Source organism: Semicossyphus pulcher, unplaced genomic scaffold, assembly GCF_022749685.1.
Source record: "Semicossyphus pulcher isolate SPU_LCO1_2020_fin unplaced genomic scaffold, fSemPul1.0.p SCAF_24, whole genome shotgun sequence".
NCBI lineage: Eukaryota > Metazoa > Chordata > Actinopteri > Labriformes > Labridae > Semicossyphus > Semicossyphus pulcher.
Genome location: NW_027211698.1, coordinates 14914812 through 14940304, shown reverse-complemented (window position 1 = coordinate 14940304; position 25493 = coordinate 14914812). Strand labels below are relative to the sequence as shown.

Genomic DNA, 25493 nt, shown 5'->3' with positions numbered 1-25493 from the left:
TAAAAAACAGGCAGTGATCAATTATAATTCAGCATTTTTAAGATATGAAGGTGGAATTGGGCTATTTTTGTTTTATTGCATGATTGGAGCTTTGTTTTTGTCTCTGGGGAAGCCGTGTACACAATTACATTTTTATGACTTATTTTAAGAACCATTTTTCATACAATTTAAGTAATGTGTCAAAAGCAAATTCCTTCTATGCTGGCAAAAACAAATTCTTACTTGGAGGCTTTAATGTGTTATTTAATGTGTTACTGTATAAGACCTGAGTCAGACAGCATGGTAATGTTTGTTCTGACCTCTTTCACGGCCTGGGTGGGTGGAGTTTGACACCCAGCATAAAATACTGACCTACAAAAGAGATTACTCACTGGAAAGTATTTTGTAAGTTTATTTTTCTGTGGCTCCCAACTTTTATCTGACTTTATCTGAGTCTCTGTAAACTCCACCCACCAGGAGCTCCAAGGAGGATAAAACAAACAAATTCATGCTGACTAATAAAGCTTCGCTGGGAACATGAAACATTCATGAATTTGGACTGAATCGGTGGAAGAAACCCAAAGTCTGTGGCTCACATTTCCAAGCAATCACGTCTACAGTTAAAGGGAAATTCCAACAAAAAATATTCTTGTAGGTTATTTTACAGGAATCCACATTTCCATTCATAAAATCCCTTTTTTGCAGTAGATGAATGACTGCTTTCCTCACATAGCACCTAACCTTTAGCCTGGTTTTTGTTTCCTGCATGGCCAAAAGTGTTTGGACAAAGCATGTTATCCAATAACTGAACAGATTAGATTCTTTAGTTTGCAGTGGAAGATAAAAACTCGCCTGCACAACAGTGAGCGAGAGGCGTCTGATCTGGACTTCACTAACGCTCCTGTGGCTGAATGGAAGCAAACTTTGGGAATAAACTTTTTGTTTAAACGGAGGCGTATTTTTTCAGGCCCTAAGTTTGGTGAATATTATCAACTTTGTCGAATTTTCTTTTGCATATATTGTTTCACACATGTCCAACATGTCATACATCCATACACTCAACGTTCCAATCATCAAACATTCCATACATCCGACATGACACGGGAGCCTTTCCAAAGGTTGTTCCTCATCATTTTTGCCTCCATGTGTACCTGTGCTGTTTAGATTCATATTCTAGCTTTCTCTTTTCCAGCTTCATGGATGTGGTTGACAGTCCACTTGTAGTCGACTGCATGCAAATGTTCATTTCCAGAGACACAGAAGCATGGACAATGGTATCTATATCTCTCTTATACTGTTTATATATCTACCTTAAACTTTGTGTTTTTCAATCAAAGTAACCCTTTGCTATTCGACTACTTTATCCCTGAACTTGCCTAACCTTTAGTTTCTTCAGAGACCTTTGGTACAACGTAAATCTAAAAAAAATCAAATCTAAAAAAAAGTCATTTAAAGAACAGTTGAAGTGTAAAACACTTTTTCAAACTATAGCAGCTCTCAAAGTTTAATTCTGTGCAGAAATCCCCCTGAGCAGCTGCATTTTCCCTGCATGCAGCAGTGAAGCAGAAAACAAAGGAAGGAAGGAGACAAACAAGGCGATCCCTAACGAAGCTGCAGGGAGGAGAGGCGATAATTCACCGACACCCACACCTTCTCAAAAGCAGTCAGCTTCCTGCTCCTTTCAAACGAGGGTGATGGGTGCGCTCGGCAGATCCCTCCCACGCTGCTTAGCGGCTGGCTTCCGCCCACCGCCCGTGGAGCCGCCCACCTCCAGCCGTTGCCACAGCAACACATCATCATCAGTGACTTGCACTGGAGGAGGAGGAGGACAGGGAGGGGAGGGGCGGACGTTAGTGTGCCGAGCAGGACTCCAGCATGGGTGTTCATGAGCTGAGCTATTCTCCAGAGAAAATGTGTGTGTGTTTGTGTGTGTGTGTGTGTGTGTGTGTGCGAGAGAGAAGAGGGCGAGAGAGGGATGGAAGGAGTGGAGAGAGAGAGAGAGAGGGAGGATGATGGGAGGTATGTGAAAAGGACCTGCGTCAGAGTGAGTCATCAGCCAGTTTCACAATGTGTTGAAGTGACGCTGATGCAAATGTCCTGCGCAGGGATTCATCTGAGTAAAAAAGAGAAGAAAGAAAACAGAGACGCTCCTTTAAAGGAAGCCGGACTCTTCTTCCACTGTTTCACTTTCATCCTTTGCTGCCTGCTTCTCTTCTTACCTGCCTCACTTTGATTACCGAGCACTTTTACAGCTGCTTCCTTTGCATTCACACACACACACACACACACATTTCCTCTGGGATCAGATGGAGCTTCCCTGCCTTGCTCAAAGGCACCGTCAGCGTTGCTGCTGGAGGAGCCGCATGTCTTTTCTCAGCTGGATTCATTTTCTGAGCAGGACACTGAAACTCCTCCCTGTAGTGGGAACTGATATATAATTTACCAAAACATGATTATCACTCCATTACAGTGTTACAAAGACTACAACCTGTTATCACAGCACTACAGGGACCTCTCTGCCCCATTAGTCACTCTGCTTTATTTCATGGCTGCAAATCTCTCTTTTTTGTTATTACATTGTTTAAGCTAGCTGTGGGTCAGCGCTGGCACCCCCAAGAAAACAGAAATACCTTTGGGGTTTTTAGTTGTTTATACACCTGTCATTTATTCCAATTAACACACGTCATTTAGGTCTTACAAGAAGCTGCAGTTAGCAGCCTCAACTAGCTACGGGCCAGCGTTAGCAACCGCAGTTTGTTTAAATTATGCACGAGCCCAGCTACCAGGCATGCTATGAGCTAACTTTTAGGTTTCTTGCTAGCCCCTAGCTTTCGCCAACAAATCCTTATTTTAACATGAAATACATATTAAAATTACAAAACAGAAGCTCAGCGTGTTAGCTCGTTTAAAGGACTGCAGAGAGAACACAATCCTGCCTTTGCATTTATACTAGTAATAGTAACTAGAGCTGAACTGATAGATTAGCATGGCCAGTATTAAGAGCTGATAAGTTAGCTTAGCACAGCCTTAAAGTCCAGTATCTATTAGGTTATAAAACTCTTATTACAATGCAAACACCCATAAGTAATGAAACCACTGGTTTACTCTGGAGTTAGACGACATTGATCACAAAACGCACTTCACAATAGAGTTCAAAAAAATAAAGTTTAATGTTTATGTGCTGTATAACAAATAAAATATATTAGTGTTTAAAAAACAGGTGCATAACTAGGTGAAGCCTAATCTATCACTTTACAATAAACAGTGAGAGAACAGTGATCAGTGAGACGGCAGGTCAGACATGCGCTTCTTCTTGGAGACATCGTACAACAGCCTCGCTAACCGGCCCGCGTGTGAGCCGATCAGGCCGACCATGCTGACTACATCTCCCAGAATTCACTAGCAAGTTTAGATTCAACACACCAGATCTTTACGACTCTAGTTGTTTGCCTGTTTAAAACCAAACCACCTGATGGACTTCTGTGAAAAGAGCTCATTGTAATTAAATAAACGTACACCGGCCTGCGCATTCAAAGTGAGACAACACGAATATTTCCAAAGGTGTAGGTGAATTCCCGCCCTGAATTCCTGACAGACACACAGTTACTGAGCACATAACGAAATGATGGATCCATATAGAATGCAAATAGACTTATTACTTACATAAATATTGCATTGGTCTGTCATTACGCTGAGTGAGACTAAACTATCTGAGGGGGAGAGGGGGAGAGGACATTATTATCATCATCATCTGGACCAAACAGACGTATTTACACAGTGTGGTGAACACGTAAAAACACAGTGAACACTTATTTATGTATTTACCTCTAAACAGCAAAAACACATCTTTGAAATATGCACTGATGGCCATCACAGGTGGATTAAACACTGTTAAGAGCTAAGGCTAATCAACATTTTCATCATGTAAAGCATGTTTTATACACCAGACACTTTCACACGGTTGTATTTTTTCCTCAGTGACACTTAAGTTTTCTTTTTTCTTTTTGCTCTACATACATAAACACTGTTTCGACACCGAAAATCTACAGCAAAGTTACACTTGACAAAGGAGAACCCTGGTTGAGAGATTAGGCTAGCACTATTTGTTATCACGGTACTATTTACAGACCCCGGGCTGCTGCTCCGCCAAGAACAGCAGGAAACAGGAATTTTACTTTTGCTGCTGTTGTTGAGAAACCACATGCCTGCAATCTTTAATATTTAATCCTGTCTTCGGTTAAACGTACGACCTGTGGGGTCTGCTGAGGGCTTAGCTGGATCACTCGTTACAAATACAGACGCTTTATTCCTGAAATACTCCCCGTTTGCAGATGCGTGGTTTCAGTTCAACAGCAGTGTTTTGCTAAATTACAAAGTGAAATGAACCAATTAGCTCGGCCTCCGGCATGCCAGCCCAGCCATCCTGCCAAGACGAATGACAGAGGTCCCCTGCTGTTACTCCACAACAGCTCCTATACATCCTCTTTTTATTTTACCCCATAAATATACACAAGACAAGAGCGAGGGAGGAGGGATTCATCCCACCTCTTCTGTTTTCCCATTTGAAGTGAACAACAAAAAAAAGAAGTTGCATCAGGGGCTGAATCCTAACTCCGTCTCCCTACAGTACGTTTACACCTCTGTTTGAGTTACAGTACAAATGCAGACACCTCAGTTCCTTTTGGGAGAGTAACAGGGGCTCAGAAGACCTGATGACGGCCAAGAGAAGAACTTATTGTTGCTAAGAGTTCTTGTTGTCCTGGAAAATCACGAAAATGTTGTGCGAAGTTTTAATTACCAGAATTTTGCAGCCGACAGAATATTAGGTTCCCAAACATAAACCACAAAGTAAGGTCATAAATCATTGATCACAAACTTTCATTTGTAATTAAATGTATGCATTAATTATATTAACATTGGGGTTATATTGATTAGGTGACCTACAAGAGTCTGGCCATGCTCGCAGCTCTGTGTGCTGCGCTGGCTTTAAAGCTAAATGCTAATAAATAGCAAGTTCATGTAGCCATGGCCGCTAGTTAGCATGCTAGCAATTGAGAAACTGTTTTGGACGGTTATGTTTTGTCTTCATGATGGCGCTGTAAGTGTTATGAGATGTTGAATTCATGTTGTGAGTTTTTGTGCCGATGTTTTCAAAGGTTTTTTCAGATATTTCACACTCTGCAAATCATGTCAACCTCAAGGTGGCGCTGTACGGAAAGCAAAGTCTGGGAACCATGAATGTCTGTCGTAAATGAGATGCCAATCCATTCAGTATATGTTGAGACATTTCATTTGTAAGTTATAAATGTTGACCTGCAGGTGGCGTTAAATCAAAAGTCAGAGGATCACGAGAGTTTCATTTTTTAAGGTGCATCAAAGTCTTACATTTCAGTCTGGTCCAAAGTGGGGGCCATCCCTCGAGCACCGCTGGATGTTTGAAATACTGTACGACACTGTGGACGTGCAGAAACCAGCTCGTGGTCTCGTCTCTGAACCTACGTTTGAGTTAAGACTCAGCCCCGACGTCACAGCCCGCAGCCGGCTGCCCAAAGGAAGCAACAGAAACACCACCCAGGCAGAGGTAAAGAGTTTACAAACGTCTGCAACATATCACTCTTAAATTACATGTATATCTTAACGTGTACAATTAATCAACAGACAAAGACCTGTAGAGCACTGAGGGGCTTCTCGACATGCTCTCTAGGTGCTTTGGCAAATCACTTTTTCAAACAAGAAGACAAAATCAAAGAAAAATAAATGCTATTCATGAGGCAACATTGGTTGTTAAGGCTCTACTGTGGCTGTGCTTGCTTAGTATCTATTGATGGATAACTGCATACTGTCAAGTGTGAGTAGAATGAAGTGAGGGTTGGGTACGAGAAGGGTGGGGGTGGTGGGGCGAGGCGGAAGGCACTATGTGGAGTCTTCCGGCTCTGATTTGATGGTCTTCTTCTCTGTGTTGCTGGACGTTCGCTGCGACGTCCCGTTTTCTAAACGTAAAGATAACAGACGGTATCATCAGCATAGAGGTTCATCATGTGGCAGAAAGACTTCATCGTACCTGTACAAAATCTGTCATGCATTATTTCAGGCATTCATTCCTCAACCTCCGTAACTCCAGCGAGACGTGTGACATCACAAACCTGTTGCTGGTGTTTTGGTCTCCTCTGCGTTGTTGTTATTGTTGCTGTGGTTGTGATGGCGCTTCAGTTCATTGGCTAGCTGCTTGCCCAACGGGAGGTCGCCTTCCTGCATGTTCTGACTGACAACCCGCAGGTTGATTGGTCGCTCATCTGGAGGACAGACACAGGCGGTTACTCTCATTTTGCTCAGTGATTAAAAATCAAACTGTATCCGTCATCAAGAAGAATCTGAATGAAGTGAATCCTGCTGGATGAATGCAAACATCCTCCCAGATGTTGTTCTAACTCGGGCTGTGTTTAACATGCTCCATATTCCCAGAGGTAACTAAGCCAGTGTTTGTGTGAGCTAATCTGCTGATCCCTTGTGTTTGCCTTTTATTCCCTTTGAGAGAGCAGTCAGAGAGGAACTGAGCGAGAGGGAGGGAACATTACAAAGTACCACTGGGCTTAATATAGGCGAAGACACTTTCATATTTTACAGAGATTTTTATTTTAGTGTTTCTTCCTGTTTCTGCATCAGCTGTGACCTCAGCGAGGAGGAAGAGCCCACTGGTTTCACTTTTTTCACCCTCAAAGGAACAACAAGTGAAGGTTTATCACTTTTTCACTGCATCGTGTTGATTAAACTGTCTATCATTACGCTTTGTGTTTTCTAAACTTACTACTATTTTAGTTGACGACACGCCTGTGTACATGGCAGACAGTCATCACAAACTCGAGCTGTTCTCGTGAAACATGAAATAATGAGCAGGAGAGGAAGAGAGAATCTGAAGAAGAGAACATGCAGCGGTTAAATGAAGAGAAAGACGAGAGAAAACGTGGGCAGAGAAGGACGTACGAGCAGGGAAAGATGTGATAAAAGTATAAAACTGTGTGATAAGAGGGAGTTAGGACAGTTAGAGGACGAGGAGGAGAAGAAAAGAAATGACAAATGACAGAGAGGAAAAAAAGAAAAAGGACAAGAAAACAGAGAAGAAGAGGGGGAGGACAGAGAGAGAGACAGAGAGAGAGAGAGACGCCCCCCTCCAGGCAACTGGCTGGAGGTAAACAGGCGTGGGCGTGATAATTACAGGTGCATTGTGGGATTTGTGGGAACAGCGATATAATGAGCTGTCGGGAGTGGGTGAGGGAGGAAAGGGATGAAAATGAGATGAGGCCCGGAGGAGAAGTCAGATCCTGAATAATGATGCGTCTCTTCCTCCCGTCTGTGTTTGAGAAGTCAGAGATAAAAAAAACTGACAGCTGCCACGGCCGGAAAAAATCTGCACCTATAGGTGTTGTTTCCATCCTGTGGCATTTGTGACATGATATTAATCCTCTGACGCACTCCAAAAAACACATCAACTCACATTAAGCTCTGATTCAGTCTGTTTGTTTCCATTCAAAACAACAATGGGCAGCGATTTGGCAGACGAGCGAAGAACCACAGCTGGATGTTTCCTCATGAAGGGAAGCTATCGGCATCAATGAGCCAATTAAAGTCTGGCACAGCAGCAAGAAAAGTCTCAAACGAAACGTAGACAAGCCAAACAACGAGAGATTTATGCTTTAACGGGAGAACTTTCAGGTATTTAAGGATTTCTGTGTTGCCGCTTCCAAAGTTCCTTAAATGTTCTTACTTGGACAAGAATCATGAAAAAGGCTCGAGAGAAGGACAGACGAAGCGCCTTTCCTTCCAGGTGTCTTAGGTTTGCACTGCGTTATCAGGAAGTCTTCCTGGGCATATTTCTAAACAGCTCTTTGGAACTGAAAATCAATCATAAATATGTTTGCTCTGATAAACGATTTCATTTAGAAATGTGGAAGCGGAGCTGTAAACTTCATGTCTTACAAATAACAATCGATTTCTAGTTAAGTCTGTTAAATATCAGCTTTAAATCGTTGGACCAACATTTTAAAGAAACTTAACGTCTGCACTGAAGTGAAGAAGCAGTCAGTATTTTTCTTTTAACTCCTCTCCACCCTCTGCTCGCGCCTTACCTTGGCTGTCTCTGCTGGCGTCGGCGGCGGCTCCGTTGGTGTTCTGGGCGTCGTTGAGGTACTTTAAGGCGGCGGGGGGGATCCTCCAGTCCAGAGCCTGGAGCCGTTCCTGGACGGCGGCGTCCTGCAGGATCTCCATCTGCCGGGCCAGCAGACGCTCCAGCTGCATCTGTCGGACACGATGGGAGCGAGAACTTCAGACTCAAGACTGGACAACGATTTGACTCCAAACACAGGTGGGATTTCAGCTGCCTTTATGTGTGATGTGTCTCATGTCACATGCAAAGTGATTATCTGGTTACTACGTCCTCTGAGGTCACCAAGAAGCGTCTAACTGGAGTAAAACGTGAGCACTGCTGCAGAAGAAGTAAACTGCACTGCACTTTCACTTCCTGTCAGAGGGACACAACAAACTGTGGTCCACTCGTGTGCGTTCGCTCAGCCTGGAGAAACAGTTTAAAGGATGTCAGTGAGCGTTCACACGGAGGACGGATGACTGACAGTCGACACCTCACGTTCATAGAAATGTGCAGCAGTCAGAACAGTGGTGATATCTGCGTATTGTCAGTCTGCACATCACTGTCAGCTCGGATTATTATGGGATGAGCTTTAAATCCTCACACACCGAAACGTATGATTTGAGCAGCGGTTCAGAGACCCTGCGGTGTGAAAGACACCGTGAAATCTCTTCTTCTCCTGAATGAGATTTCTTAAAAATCACATCAGGATGACAAGTGTATCTGCAGCCACGCACACACACTGATAAACCAGCAAACACACACACACACACGAGAGCCGACACATGCTGACACTTGTGGAGGTGAAGGAGCATGTGTTTTCCACAAACACGCACACACTTCACATGCACATGTTTCCTGGGTAATGAGTTATCATAAAGCTCTCCTCCTACACGCCGGCTCTAATTAGGAACAAGCCGCAGCCGAATCATTGGAAACCAATAAAGAACATTACTGGGATCAGACTGGATCCTGCTGCCACAAACATCTGCTCACATGGAAACCTGTCACCATGGCTGATAGTGGGAATCCTCTCAATCCCATCAGCATTGTTATATCTCCTCAGTTTCGTACACTGTCGCTTTCAATCATACTCTGTGACAGGACTTGTAACAGGTGTCCACAAACAGCAGTATTTATCTTATTCTTCTGCCCACCTGCAGATTTCGTCCGACCGTTTCTTCTCCTTTCGACTTGGCGCAGGCCAGCTGCTCCCTCAGCATCTCCTGCCTCATGTGGATCGCCTGCAGCGCCTCCTGGATGTCGAAGAAGTTCTCCTGAACGACATGAAAAGTCCCAATAAGTTCACTGACAGACTTTATCTGCATATTGCTGCAAACATTTTCAGGGAAATGTTATATTTTCCCCCTGAAAACGAGAAGCGGCAGGGTAGCGGACATCAGGTTTAGTTGTTCCATTGTTGACGCTTCATGTCCGTTCTAAGGATTTGTTGGGTTTAAACAGCATCAGGAGGAGTTTGTTCCAACAACTACAAACAAATCTGATATTTTCAGAAAACATGAGTTGACTTTCTTACAAAATAATCCTTGTGTTGTATAGAAGGAAAACAAAAGGAGTTAATTCAGCAGGAATCCCCCTCTTTGCTCGCTCAGAGAAGTTTTGCCGAGCAGGTGTCGGCTCATCTGCAGCTTCTCTTCTTGCTTTAAGTCCCTGCAGAGCCGCCACATGTTCTCCATCACAAACTGAGAGGATCCATTCAGAGCTCAAACTCTCTCAGCCGGTGTGTCCGGAGAGGAGCGCTGAGAGATCGCTTTGTACTCTGATCAAGGCTGTTTCTGACCCGTCCGTTCTGTTTATGATAACGGCACACCGAGGAGCTCTAAGGCTCGTCTTTACATCCAAAGTGTTTTAAATAATGAATCAATCTTTCACTACAAGCACACAAAATCAGAGAGTTGCATGTTGCACTGCAGAGATGTGTTCCATCGTATTTTTTATTAAACGGATCAGAAGTCACTCTGGTGCAGAACATCTTTCCCGTCGTATCAAACACTAACCGTCTCTCTGACACAGGAAGTGATGGGTTTTACTTTCTCTGGTATTTTTGGAAAAAGCAGAAGAAGAAGTGTGTTGGCAGTGTGAGCCGTTATGACTGAAGCTAAAAGAACAAAGATTTTATAAACAGAAAATCAGAAAGTAGACACCACAGTCCCGCCCACACGGTTTGATTGACAGGTACACGGCTGCAGCTAACGCCTGTTCCCATCATGGATTTATCGGGTTTGTTCTGCTTTGTCTAAAAAGAATACATCAGCTTGTTTTGAGTAATGAATCATCGAATCACCTTTAAAACACACTTTTCTGATGATGCATAATATTTGCGGCGTTTGTGATCTCACCTCCGTTTTAATCCTCTTAGGTGACGGCTCGTCTCGGTCTCCACAGCGAGACCTGCAGACAAACATCAGGACTTTAGACATCAACAGTGTTTTAAGAGCACTTCCTGTCAGCTGGGCGGTCAGCTCCAGGGGTGTAAATAAAGGATGGATAGAGTCATTCTCATCGTATACGATTACAGACATGATTACTACTTTAGAAATGTTCACAAAGACAAGATAATAAATACAGTGAAGCTTCTTTCTCAGCGAAAGTAAACATGACAAACGGATGGCACATCGAAGAGGCCATGAACGATGTGTCTTTCTAATAGTCAGGTTTGATTTAAATATGCAGAGAGCAGAAGTTTGGCCCACAGTCAAAGCACTTCATAAAGAAGATGATCATCCATGATTCTGCAATCGACCCTTCCTACAGCTGGACACACTTCTTGCATTAACTAGGACCTTTGTTCACCCTGCAGGAATCTGTTGTGCTCAAGTGTTTCAGTCTGCACAGTGGGATACAATCGAAGATAAAGCAAAGACAGACTCGGATGAAGCTCTTACTTGCTGGTGCGGTAGGTGTATTTGTAGGTCACTTCTCTGGAAATCTGACGGGCGAGTCCGAACAGCTCGTCTCGACGTGTCAGCAGAGCCATGTCTCTCATACAGAGCTGAGCCGCCGCCTCGTTCACCGTCAGCTGCACATCACACACAGAGAGTCAGTTAAACTCACGAAAGACACAGAAACATGAACGTCAAAGTTCCCTGAGGACAAATTCGTTTATCAAGTGTGGGATTTCAAACAACCTCGTGCAGCGTCAGGTGTTTGCCGTCCCTCCTCTTGGAGTCAAAGCGTCCGTAGATGGCGCTGTATTTACGAATCTCCTCCTCCCTCCGCGGGTCATCGTCGCTCATTTCAAAGATGTGTCCGATCATCTTTGCCAGTTTCTTGTTGCTCTTCAGCTGCTCTTTGACCTCAGCCAGGTCTGTCTTTGGAAGTCCTGGTGCCATCCGGTCCACACACTCCAGGACCGACTGTACAGCGGCGGCGTCCAGAGCCTCTAATGCATCTCTGGGCGAGGACGGGGAGCCGAGGTCTGAAGGCGACAGGCTGTGCTCGCTGTCGTTGCTGTGGCCTGACCAGAAGCGAGCCTCGCTGCTGCCCTGCAGGGGCGACCCCGCCGACACTTTGTCCCGCGCTACATCCAGCTTCCCTGGGTCGGAGCAGGCGGCAGCGACAGCTTTGGGAATCTTGACACTGGCGGTGTTGGCTCGGTCCTGTCCGCTGAGCAGCGTGGGTGAGCCCTCTGGGAGCTTGTAGACGGGGATGCTGCAGACGGGCAGCGACGTGAGCGGCTGGTTGAAGATGGCCGGGTTGGTGACCCAGTCCCGCAGCGCCTTCTGCAGGCGGCGCACGTGCAGCGGCTTGCTGGCCATGCCGACGAGGGCCATGATCTCCAGGAACTCCTCCTCGCCGGCCTCGCACAGCTGCTGCACATCGTCGCCGCCCTGCTGGATGAAGGCCTCGTAGTAGTACAGCAGGTTCGCTCGCTGCAGGATCCGGTAGAGCTGCAGCTCACCCAGGGTTCTCGGCAACACTGCCGCCATACCTGAGGGAGGAGCACAACAGGTGAATAAGACCTGAAAGTTACATGAGCTATGCACATGAACGGACAGAGCCAGGCTAGCTGTTTCCACCTATTGCCAGTCTTTATGCTAAGCTAAGCTAATCTTTCAGACATGAAAGTGGCGCCTCTTCTGCAGACCACAAATGAGCACATTTGAAATATGTCAGACTGCTCTTTTAAAACGTTTCATGTCAAGTCCTTCAAACATTTCAGATGTACAAATGTCAGAGGAGTCATGCGCTGACTGCAGGGCCTGAAATCTTCCTGCTGAGCACCAAATGGCGAGAAAACCGAGTCGTCCTTCATGGAAAAGTCAGACAGACAGAGATCTAAACATGCGGCTGACTCTGAGAGGATCATTCTTTTCTTGGGCGTCACAACGCGCTGAATAAAGACGTCGCATTAAATACAAGTACTAATAAAGTATGTCAGTAAACTCTGCTGACTGAGGTTCAGGTTTCAAGCTAAAAAAATGCTAGAAAAACCTTTGAGTCAAAAATATTCATGCTTCACCTGATTCTGCACAAAAATTGCCGCTGACATTTTTCTATGAGAATAAACAGAACTTTTATTTGGATGGCTCACATCACTCCAGGCAGGTGCATGGTTTCTGTTTATCAGGCCTCAGCAGGTGCGTGCAAAGGTTAAATTTGGCGGCTGGATGGACTACTTTTCCATCAACTGTGCCTCCCATTTATAGAATGAATGGTACAGGTGGGATTTAACCCTGTTTAGTAATCAGCATGTTTTCAGGTGATGGAGCTTGAAAGTGTTCATGCTTCATGTGTGGGATAAAGACACAAAACAGGACTCTGCAGGTACAAAGCTGCATTCACAGAGCTATATTTGTATTTTTGTGTATGCAGAGCATTAATGCAGTTATTGCAGGAGTTTAATGCCACATTCTGCTTGAATGCACATAGTAGTAAAACGCTGCAAACATGGTGTTTTACTCTTTAAGCTCGACGTGCATCAGAGCAGATTCCACATGTGAATAAACCTTCTCTGAACGTTTGGCTGTTTGCTGCCCCGTCAGCCCGTCAGATTAGTATTTCTCTTCCAAAGCGATGCTGTCATTCACTCTGCTTCCAATCTCAGCCCTCACAACGCAAAGACACGCTCGCGTCTGTGCCAAATACGTGTCACTTGCCACCTTAAACTTGACAAAAAGCAACACTGGAGGTCTGAAAGAGGCTTGTCTTCCACTCTTCCTATGTGCATGTGAGGCCCTGCGGAGGCCCAGCTAACAGAGGAGTGGCAGTCAGCAGGCCCGGGTTGCTGGGAGGACCACATGCCTCTCTCCACCCCTGCAGGATGTGTAGGTGGTGGGCTCGCCTCGCCCAGAATAGGCCCTGAGAGCCTCAGCCCGGGGAGCCAGGCAGGCCTTGACTAACCCTGACTGAGCCGGGAAAAGGACAAAGACGTGAGCTGCCTGCGAGAAGACGTGACAGGAAAGATACTGAACTACGACGGCTGTTAGAGATGATGCTTCTTCACCGACCCACAAGCACCCGACAACAGAAACACATCCATATATCTGTCTGTATGTCATAGACGGATATATTCAGTGATGGAGGAAGTACAAAAGGAAATTCTACAAAGTAAAAATCTGTGATTAAAAACATTACTCAAGCAAAGTGCGCCTAAAGTATGAAAAGTACTCCTTGTGCTAAATAATGACCCCTGTGAGTGTTATTATATTATGTGTAGTCTTATTATCACTGATGCATTCACTTGTAATTAGATTTTACAGCTTCTGTTGGAGGAGGAGCTGATTTCAACTAGTTTGTTGGGGTCGTTTGTACGACAATATCTCAGAAACGTTGTGAAGTTAAAGGACAAAGTACGTACATTTACATCTCAGAAGTCCCCAAACAAACTGGTTTGTGCAAAGTGAAGTCTGATCGTGCTCAAGCAACGTTTGTGTCCTACGCCTATTACAAACAGGGATGATCTTTCCTGAAACATGTTCAAGGTTTGCACAGCAGGTTGAAGAAGCAGGTGAGTTTGTGTAACATAAGGAAGAACAGCTCCTGCCTACTGTCACCCCGTCACACAAGAGGGCGTCCGCTTCGGGTTGGTTCAAAGTTTTTACAAAATGTTTTCTTCATGTGGAAAAAGGAGATTTCAGAACTTCTTGATGTTCAAACGGGCACTTTGACTCGAGCTGAAGGTCAAAGATTTAACTGGATATTGTATAGATTTCAACAGAGACGTTATTACACCCGTTTCACACGACGTGAACCGGCAGTACCTCTGTGATCGCACAGGTCATACACTGTTTTTAAATGCACCAGGAAACAAAAGTATTTTGATCACTGATTCATTGTTTTTTCGAGCAAGATGCTGAATATTCTTTGATTCTGGCGCCTAAACAAAGACGATGTGACGCTTTCTTTGACATATATGAAGGTAAATTGAACTTCTTTGGGCTTTGGACCACCTGTTGGATAACATAAGTGATGTGCATAAGTTACTATGAGCTCTGTCAGTAATATCTAATATATTCGTAAGCAGTAACACAACTGTCACGCTGCCAGTTTTGTCAAAGAAGGTGTTTTCTGCTGGTTTTTCACAATAATGTGTGAACTGATGAACTGTACTCAGCTGCAGCCCGTCTCCTGTGGATGTACCGGTAAGCAGGTAAATTGTCAAACAGCTGCCAAGACAAACGAGAGTCTGGAGCACACAATACTGGTGGAAGCTGCAGCTCCAAACGCAGCACGCCGTGTTTCCACAAATAGACACTGAACTCGTTTAGTTCACCGAGAAAATAGCTTCAATAATGCTTATTGTCGGTTCAACAGCCGGCTGCACAAACACTCGGATATCTAACAGCCTGCCATCTTACTCCAGTTTATCACAGCAGACGTGTGTGCGTGTGTTTGTGTGCGTGTGTGTGCGTGTGTGTGATAGGCGTCTGTGAATGGCAGCCTCTAATTGAAGTCCTGCTCCACAAAAGCGAGTTTAGCGAGTTCGCCTTTTCACCTGGAGAAGCGAGGCGTGCGCTGGCACAATGGCACACACACACACACACACACACACACAGGATACAGATGTGTAGTTTTCCAGGTGAAGTGCCACGCAGCAGACCAACCCCTCCGATAAGTGAGCAGTACTTAGATTTCACTGTGATTCAGGAGGAATTTCCTAATGTGAACACTAATGTTGTAATCATCACTATGACTTTGGACCCATGTGTTCATATATGTGTGAGTGTGAGGTGCCCTCAGTCCTTGAACGCATCATATTTGGAACAATTATTAAGTGAATAATGTTTAAAATAACTGCATTAAGCCCAGCAGCATATCTGACAACAAAATAAAATCCTGTATGAAAATAAACACGATTCTCTTTACGTTCATTTAGGAACTTGTCTGTTGTGCCGTGACAGTGACAATGTCACCTTTCATGTCACTTTAAATCGCATGAAATGCTCATAATGTCCAGTTTCATGCACAGGACTGGATATAATTCTGCTGTAAGGTATTTCATCTTTATTGCTGAAATTCTTGATGGTGCTTTGTGGTGAGTTTATGATCACATTTAGCAGTTTTTTGCACTATAATATTCCTTTAAGGCACTTTTATCTTCCTACAGAGACACGTTATATTGCACATAATGGGATCCAGTCATATTTAAAAGCATTTTCTGTAATATTCCTGTAACACCTGGCGGTTTTGTGGAGCTACCGGTGTGCTATCTGCAAAATACGGCTTGATTTGAGGATAAAAGCAGCAGCAGGTAAGCAGCAGGATTTAATCCATGTCTAATTAATTGTGCCTACCTGGTGAGTTTTTGGCCCCCTTTGGTCCGCTCTGGTCCAGTTTTTCTTCTTCTTCTTTCTCCTTATTCTTTATGAACACAACGCCTGGGTGACAGTCTGTGCAAAAGGAGAGAAAGCCCGCACAGAAGGGATCCCCCACGAGAAGCAACGCGCGTAAAAATAAATAATAATAAAAAAATCAAGTGCAGAAATTGGACAATTATCTCCAAGACGAAAAGAAACCAAAGAGCGTTTGTCAGCCTTTGACTGCTCAGACCGAGCGACACTCCGCTGTTCTTCCTCTCTTTCTGGAAACTTTTTCTTTCTTCAGCCGTTGAGAGAAAAAAAAGCGCAGATTATGAGTAAAACGCGCTGACCTTCGTGCGTCTTCTTCCTCCGAGTGTGTGTGAGTGTGTGCGAGTATGATGAGTGTGTGTGAGTGTGTGTGTGTGAATGTGTGTGAGTGTTTGAGTCCTCTCCCAGCGTCTCTCCACTCCCCTGCACTATTCACCACTGCCAAAGCTCACGCAGCCAACCACACACGCGCTTCCGGCTGACGTGACAAAATAAAAGCTCCGATGATGGGCTTGATTATAGCTGTGTGACGACTGTAAAACATATCTCTATCTCATGTTAACGCTGTGAAAATTCAATAGTCATCTCTGAATCATTGCAGCTGTATGAAATATAATAATAGTATGAAAGAAAGCTTAAACAGTATTTAGGTGCTTTAGGTTAATACAACAATACTACATTTAATGCATTCAAAGTAAAATGTGCAATAGTGAAAAAAATATTTTATTTATATTGTATATTTTTAAACGTGTTTTAAGATGTGAGAAGCATTTTAAAGCTGCAGCCTTTCCTAGTTTATCTTTCACCTATTCTTTTTTCATTTGTAATTCTTCCCTTTTGCAGTTTTATTTTTCTTATTTAATCATATTTATTATGATTGTTCTGCATGAAAACATATAGTTCATAACCTTTAATGTGAAAACAACGTTTTCCTGATTCTTTTGCCAAATCATCGTTTTAAAAATGCTTTTATTTTGACAGCGCTTCCTGTCTCGTCAGGTTCTAACTCCGCACAGCTTCACGCGGGCAGCAGAATAAAGTGGGATATTCCGCGCGGTTGCCACAGAGCCTCTCTCTCTCTCTCCTCTCTCTCTCTCTCGCCCACGCTGCTCCCTGCGTGACGCAAATCCGCGCGTGGGCGGACACACGGGGCGTGGGAGGCTTTCTGCACGGAATACCAAACACAGGCAGGTTCAACACCCACAGAGACACAGAGAGACACAGCAGTTTGCGCACTTCATGTTCCAAACTAGATTATTACGGTGGAGATTATTTCATTATTTGATCCTGAACTGTAAATATTGTCAAAAACAAGAATGAGTCTGTGTGCAGTTTAACATCTTGCATCCGGTTTGAATCTGTAGTTTTAAGGTAACAATGAAATCTATTTGCACGAGTGGCCTATATATTCTATATGACACGCACGTGTGTATTTTCTAAATGAATGTTTTTTTATTATCGATCTATGTTCTTCTAATGTTTATGTTTTCTTTAAAGTATATTTTTCATGTTCCATGTGCATTTTATTGACGTTAAAATGAGAGCATGAGCACGTTTTACACATATAACCTCCCGTACGCCTTTAAAACATAAAGTTATCTATATATTGGGTGTTATATCTATCAGTCTATATATTTAGTATTTGTACATAAATACTGCATGCCAGTAAAATGACCATTATGGGACATTTTCTCTTTTAATGAAGTTTATGAGTATATATCTTTATTATAAATTTAGTGCCTGTTTTTCCATGTATGTTTCCAATATCTGCATTAGTGTTTGTTCTATCAATAAAATGAACTGTGATGTACTTTCAAAATAAAATGTAAACACACATAAGTTTGTTAGTGAATTTAAGGGACACGTCCACAATAAGAGTCTCATGGCCTTCTTCAGCTCATAGATACACGAGAGGGACCACTCAGTGAGATCCCCGCGTCCCATCGTGAACACAGCAGCAGTGTGTCATCTAATCACTGACTGATATTGATACGGGCAGGTTTGGTCACGTGTGTGAAGGAGTGCGTCAGTGAAACTGTATGCAAATGATCGATTCAGATTTCACATTTTAACAATCAGCAGTGATGTGACAGGGCATGCAAATCGTTTCCTACACAGGGAAGTGTGTAGCAGGAAGCCCTCTGTGTGTGTGTGCGTGTGTGTGTGTGTGTGTGTATGGTTCTGATTTGCTGATCTGCTGCTAATAATAAAAAAATTATGTTACACAATAAAAGTATAACAGCGTACAATACTTTGAACTTAAGCTGCTTATTATAATACCAGTGCTGCTCCACCTGAAGGTACCAACAGCTTATTATTAGTGTTTCTGCTAGAGACGTATTTAAACCGGCCCCACAGCTGATATTACATCTGCTGCAACTACAGTAATACTAATACTGCAAGTAGTAGTCCCCAAAGACAACAACCTTTAATGCCACCTTTTATTTTATGTGTTATTGGTGCAACTGTCACTAATGGTAAAGCTATGAACAACTAATACTATTACTCCTGCTATTAGCACTCACCCTGTTTCTAGCACCCAGCATACTAGTGCTATTAAACTCTTACTGCTGTAGATGCTACTACAGGTGTCATTACTACGACTGCGTTTGGTTAGCTATACTCGTGTGCGTCTACAATTACGCCCAAGTGTACCACTGCAGCACCTTTCAAAGTAAACCGACAAGAAGAAGGGGAAAGGTCAGAGGTCACGGTCAGCGTCCTACATATTGCGCAGTAACAGGAGAGCTATGCGTGAAACTTTAATATTTGCGTTTAAGATGAAAGAAAAGTGAGCGGAACGCTTGTGAACGTCTTCCTCCTGACGCCCGCAGCGCTCGAATCCAATCTCCACCCGATCGCTTCCACTCCGTCTGATTCCCCATCAATGAGCTATTTCGGGGAATTAGGCCAGCCGCCACCAGTTTAACACCCTGGGGACCAAACCAGAACGGCTTTTGACAAACCCACCCCACCTCCTGGAACCCCCCCCCCCCCCCCCCCCCGCCCTCCCACCTCCACCGCCATCACACCCTGAACGCAGCAGCCGAAAGACATCAGAAGTACAATTTACACTCGACGCTGCCGCTCGTTGTAAGTGTCTTCAAAAGACCCAAATGAAGAGAAAACTAGTATTTGTAGAGTGTGTGTTTGCGTGTGTGTCAGTGTGGGGGCGGATGGGGTGGGACTGCTTGCTTTTCAGATCCTCTAATTAATTTCAGAAGGAAACTAAAACAAATATCAAAGCAGAACTGCAGATTATGCTGGAATACAAAATCCTGCAGGGATATTAGGCTGAAACTAAAAGGCTCAAATAAACTCAGATAAAAATGTGTGTTCTACTGTAACGGACCTCACAAGTAAAGAAATATTGTACGATAAATATATGTAACAGAAAGTACAGTGAGGGTTGTCTATGAAGTAAAAAAAACCTTATTGGGAATTGGGAAGGAAATACGCTTATTTGCCAAATAGCTTAACCTAGCTTAGCTTAGCTTAGCTAGACTGAAAACTGGGGTTAGCAGGGGACTGATCCGAATCTCTATACCTCAAATATAAAAGCAGTTAGCTTAGTACAAGCACTGTAAACAAGCCTTTATAGCCTGAGACTGTTCCTTGTGTATGTATGTTTAATATGAAGCTAGTTAGCTTAGCACAAAGGTTGGAAACTCAGGGAAACAGCTAGCCGGACTCTGTCTTGTTTACAGAAGATAAAGAGGCGAGTTTCATGCTTAAAAAGCAACTTTTACGATGAATGATTTTTACTTTACAAGCCATGACAGCAAAGATCAAGAGAAAAGGAGCCGTTAAAAACAGATTTATAACGGCGGATGTGCATAAATTTACATGTTTCAACCTTACAAGTATGAAAATACTAATATTAATCATCATGTTCAGTTTGTCTGCTTTGAGGTGGACTGTCTTCAGTTCTCTGCTGTTGGAGGAGTCCATGTCATAAAGGTTGAACCTTCCTGATCTGAGGACGTTCTGTCTCGTCAAGAATAAACTTTCATGCAAATACTAATGATGTGTTTTCCACACATGGAGCAGGTAGGCAGGTAGGATTCCTGACCGCCCACCTTCAGCCTCTAAATCCATGTCTGGCTGCTGTGTGTGTGTGTGTGTGTGTGTGTGTGCGCGCGTGTGTGTTATTATGCAGATATGACCTTCTTATGGCGCTCCCATGGATCAGCCTCCGAGCAGACGGGGATCAAATCAAAATCTGAAAAACAACAGAGAAGAAGAAATATCAGTTCGGTATCTCTCTTTGACCTCCATCCTCACCCACTCCAGTCCTCCCTCTCTTCCCCTCACCTACACACACACACACACACACACTGCACTCAATATCTAACAAGAACCAAACTAGAACAAATTAAAACGAGCGCGCCGGCAGGAAATAGGATGTCCACCCACACTGTGAGGTAGGTCGACACCCAGGCTGCCTGTTCCCACAAGTCCCAGTTCCCCAGTTTAGAGAATTCTGCACCACAGCCTTGTTTTTTAAAAGCTCCAGACGCGTCTCTTTGTGTGCTCAGTTTATTTACATGATTGTTTTCACAGAAGACAAAAGTCACCTCAAGTTTAGAAGCCAAAGAAAGTCCCTAAGATTTACATAAAGCTGCTTTTCCTCTCTTAAAGGAGTAGCTCGACATTTTGGGAAACGCATTAGTGGGCTTTATTGCTGTAAGAACCTCTGTCATATCTGTCATGGAAATATGAGACCACAGCGTGAAATATCTCAACAACTATTGGCTAAGTTTCCATCAGGATGAAGCGTAACAAATGTCAGACACACTGACTTTCTTTTAGCGCCACCATCAGGTCACAACGTGTCCATTACTTTGGGTTATGAGCTTATACCTGCAGGACAAATGAAAGTCTCATCAGGCGCTGCTGCACTTTATGTTCAGTGCTAGTTAGCAAATGCTAGCATGCTAAGATGCTTATTTAAGAAGGTGAACAAATGAATCATCAGCATGTTAGCTCTGCCGTCATGAGCTCATGCAAATGATCATGAAGTGTTTGTTGTCCTGAAACATCTGGAGAGATGATGCACATGTTCGCTAGCTTCACTCTCTTTTGTCTCTCATGATTTGCAGACCAGTAAAGGACGGACGCTTTCCTCTGCTAAATTTGGATGTTGACCTCGGTGATGAAAGAAAAAGCAGCTCCAACTTTTAAAGAAGAAACTTCCTGACAGCTTTTCTGACAACATCTCCACATAAATGTATTAATACGTTCGCTGTTTCTCTGCAGGAGCACAAATACAGTTTGAGTCTTATTTTGTATTCAACTGATCAGGTCCCCCCCCACCCCCCAAAGCCCAACCCCCCCACCCCCCACTCATCCTTCAATTTAGTCCTAAAAATATTAAAAAGTGCCGAGAGCAAGAGTTACAAGGTTTTCACACGACAGCAGCAATCTGCTTTCATGTCGTCCTGTCAATCACTCCCAACGAGTAGGCGTCACTTTTTATTTTTTGTGTGTGTGTGTCCTCCCCTCCCCGCCGAAACCTCCAAACAGTGGATGTATCTCATTTGGCAAGGAGCCTCTTCATATTTCACTTTTCAGGAGACGCCTGTTCGTTTAATTTCTGCAGCGGCGTGCCTCTCTCTCTTTCTCTTCTTCTTCTCCTTTTCTTTTTCCCTGCAACTTCTTCTTCTTCCCCCCCGGAGTAGAAACACATTTCAATGACACGCCCACGCCTGGGCCTGTCAGCCCCTCGCCCTGTCAGAACGCCCACGCTGCTCTGCTCCCCTTCTCCCTCCCCTCTGTCTCCTCCCTCCCCTCTCCTCCCCTCTCCTCCCCTTCCCACCAACCCACATCCTCAACACTTTGCGCTCTAAAAAAGCAGCTCTTTTCATCCAAGTTCCTCTTTTGCAAGGAGAGAAAAAAGAAAAAGAGGAGGAACAACAGAGCGGCATGATTCAGTCTCCAGGCGGTGGTAGTGCTTGTCATGGAGTGTCCCTTTTCATTTGGAGGGAATATGGGTTACAGGATGACTGTGATGCCGAAAAGCAGCAGCTAAAAATGAGAAAAAAGAGAAGGGAGTTTGGTGCCTCCTATTGTCGTCTCCACCCAGCGTTGTGATGCCATTTTTGGGTGGCAGACACTTTTTAGACGGGCGTGGATGTGACTTCACAGCGAGGAAAAATGTTGTGAAATCTAAAAAATCTGTCCAGAAAGCAGCCGAAGCAGCCGAGCGGGTTTTCTTTCTATTAAAGCACATTTTGTTTCATGATGCCGTCTGAGGCCACGGCTTGTGCGAGAGAATCTGTGTGTGTGCGAATACGCAGGCTGAAGCCGGTGTGTTTGCACAGGCTCCCCTGTTAGCAGAGTCTTACTTTGTGTCTGTTGAGAAAGTGTGGGATGGTATGAGCGGCTTATGTCTGACTGAACACGTGTGTGCCTGCGTGGGCGGGGAGTGTGTATAGGGGCGATGTGTGTGTGTGTGTGTGTGTGTGTCTCTGCACACAGATTACACTCGTGTGGGCGTTTTGGGCAAGGATGTGTGTGGGCGTAGTGAGCGTAGGCGGAGGTTATGTGACATACAGATAGAGACTGCAGTGTTCCTGCAGTGTGTTTATGTGTGTGAAACTTTACTGCAGAGTGTGGACGGCACAAACTGCTATAGGGGCCCTGCTGCCTGCAAATGTGCCAGCGTGGAAATCTGCTGCCTTCACACTCGTCTACTACGACTTAAAGTCGAAATCCCCTCTGTGAAGCTTCAGTCTGGAAATGTGTCACGTCCAAGTGCTGAAAAGGACTCATCACGTATGTGTCCAAGGAAGTTTGTTGTGCTCCTGATGACAGTTAGCAGTGGTGGAAGATTATTAATATCAATCTGCAAAAGAACTCATCTTTTATATACGTGTAGGGGCGTAAAAGTTGCTTCCAAAGTGTGAAAGAGTCGAGGAGTAGAACGATAAAGTAAATGATCCAGTAAAGTTGTAAAATTCCAACTCTGGTTATGTTTGTGTCCAGCGGTCGATTCCTCGTACAATCACCGCCGTGACTGACGTGAAGCGGCATCAGGCTCAGCTTGTGACAGAGCGGCCTCTGAAAAAGACTGAAATGCAAGTGACATTAAAATGGTTCAAAAGAACGACCACGCTTTGTGTTCACGAGTCTGAATGACGACAAGAAAATACACTGTAGAAAATCAGGCCGTTAGCATGCAGCGCGTTTTTATCTGATGCTAAACTTTGTGTTCGCAGGAGTTAACAACACATTTTTCACATTTTAGGAGGACCGAAGAGAGGTCGTTAGGTCGTTTTGAATCGTTACAATTTCTTCAACCAGTTTGCTAACGCTACGGCTAATGTAACAATGGCTAAAATTTGCAGAGCTAGAGCAAGTTGAAGGTTGAAAAGTATAAGCAGATCAATCATCGTTATGTGCACAAGCTGATGTCATTTGGGACTTTAGTGTAACGGTATATTTCTGTGAAGTTAAAAAAAACAGTATAATTTACTGAATACTGATGATGAGGTTTATCTAACTGTCAAATCCAGAAACCTGCAGTGACAAACAAAGTGAAAATATTCAGATGTTTGAAAAATGAATCTAATTTGGTGCAAAGAGTTTTCTGATCTTTGCAGATAAAGAGGTCACTTCGAGTACAGATCGCTGAGCTGCATAATGAAAGCAGTGGGTTCAGAAAAAAGGGCCAGGCGTCATTAATGTGTTGGAGTTTTTACTGGTCTTTAGACGCTTCAGATGCACCTTTAAAGCTTCAGTGGGAAGCCCTGTGCGTCCCTGCTGACAGGCCGTGGGCTGACGTGGAGGGGATTTGCCCATTTTGGCCACGTATGGGCCTCAGCGACCCTCGCCGCCCACGGCATCCTCACACTGAGAGTGCTGCTGACGTCTGACATGTCTGCTATCTGCAGGCGGAGGCTGATGCTCCCTCGCCACGACCACACACTGCAGTCAGAGAGAAACCAACGGCCTTCGATGTGGCGTGTGTGAGACAGAAACACCTCAACACTGAGCTGATGTGAAGGTGTGATTAATCTGTTAAGTGTATTAATTTTAGGCTGCTTCACAAAGGTCACGACTGCCTATCAGATCGCCTTCAAACCCGGCGGACTGACACGCTGAGATGTGACAAAAGATGAAGACTAAAGGGGGAAAAATCCCTCGCAGGAGCGGCAGGAGAGGAGAAGAAAAACGGGTAGAAATGATGAAACAATGCGAGCTAAGGGTGTGAGCAAAGTTGAGGCAGGCTTTGAAGTGAAGCCACACATTTTGCATGATTATTGCTGTTAAGTTTTTGATCTTGAGCCAGCAGGCACGAAAAACAACAGCAGCTTGGGATTAGTCTCCCCCCCACTCACACGCCTACCTTGCCAGCATAAGTCCCTGACTCAATTAGAAAAAAACCTCTGCAACTTAGGGCTCCTCACGCACAAGTACCCACATCGCCCTGCCCACGTCCCTGCAGCACATCACAACCAGCATCACTTTAATCACACGGCACAATGAATGCACAGGGATTTGTCTTGGTGACATTAATGCAGAGACGTGCCGACAACTAATGTACACACTGATATGACAGCGCCGAGACAACAGGGCCGAACACACAGAGGAAATAAAGACTTATCTGTCATTAATTAAATATCAGATATCGTCCGCGGAGGATTCGGCTGCACGGAGCTTCATAAAAAGTGACTCGGATACGTGTCGATTAATTGTATTTGCACGGATGTTTTATTCATAAATCTTGTCGGTAGTGTTTCACTGTCTCATGACGGTCTTAATGTTGTTTCAAAGATGCAAACTACTGAATGTTAATACGATGATGTGTATATACCGCTTATCATCAACACAAGGACGTGGAGTGTGGATGATCCTGCAGAACTATGGCTTACTCTCAATGCCAAGTCCCTGCATCATTTGCGCATGACAACTACGGTATTGTGTTGGAGAACGCCTTTTGTTGTGGCAAAAAATAAGTGGTTAAAGGACGGTCTACACACCTTTACTCCATGCTGTGTATAAACCACTTCCTGCTTTAACGCGACTGTCAGGTGCAGAATGGTGCATTATTGCCCAAGGATACTGGGCGAGAACAGTCTTGCATTATTACATTTTTCAGGGCCCTAATAGCTGCATGGATTGTGCTCACTGAGTGAGTGAGGTGCTACGTTCATGGATGGTGTCATGTCCGGTTTCGAGTCACAGCTGACTCTTTCAATAAGTGTATTGTGATCTGCCAAAACTGCCCTTGAGCAGCATCGAGCTCTTATCATTCATGCAGATAACCCTGGTTTACATTCTGAACCAAACTAAGGATTGACCCGTTAACTCTTAACTCACGTCAGTAATGGAGCTGAAGTTGCTACCTGAACGTCCCTCCAGGTGGTAAAACTGCAGCTAAATTCAGATGTAAATGAGAGTGTCCTGACTGTGGGCGATCAGTGAGTTTAATCTGATCTCTGCTCCAGAAAACCATCGTCAGATAAATGTTATAAATGTAAATGTGCTGAGTGTTTGTTTGCAGTGGGTGAGACAGGTACTCAAGCTCACTGTGAGCTTGTTTTAGTTGAAGTCACTCT

The 25493-nt window shown here is 44.2% G+C and overlaps 1 protein-coding gene across 1 annotated transcript; it reads right to left on the bottom strand.

Moving 5' to 3' along the window:
* Positions 1 to 3130: 3130 nt before the first annotated feature.
* On the bottom strand, positions 3131 to 16304 carry nab1b (NGFI-A binding protein 1b (EGR1 binding protein 1)). Its single transcript, XM_069675654.1, has 8 exons — positions 15877 to 16304; positions 11269 to 12071; positions 11026 to 11159; positions 10480 to 10531; positions 9277 to 9396; positions 8103 to 8271; positions 6123 to 6272; positions 3131 to 5969 (listed from the first exon to the last, which is right to left on the bottom strand). The coding sequence occupies exons 2-8, from the start codon at positions 12067 to 12069 to the stop codon at positions 5893 to 5895; spliced, it is 1503 nt and encodes a 500-aa protein (XP_069531755.1). The 5' UTR covers positions 12070 to 12071; positions 15877 to 16304; the 3' UTR covers positions 3131 to 5892.
* Between the last annotated feature and the right edge of the window lie 9189 nt (positions 16305 to 25493).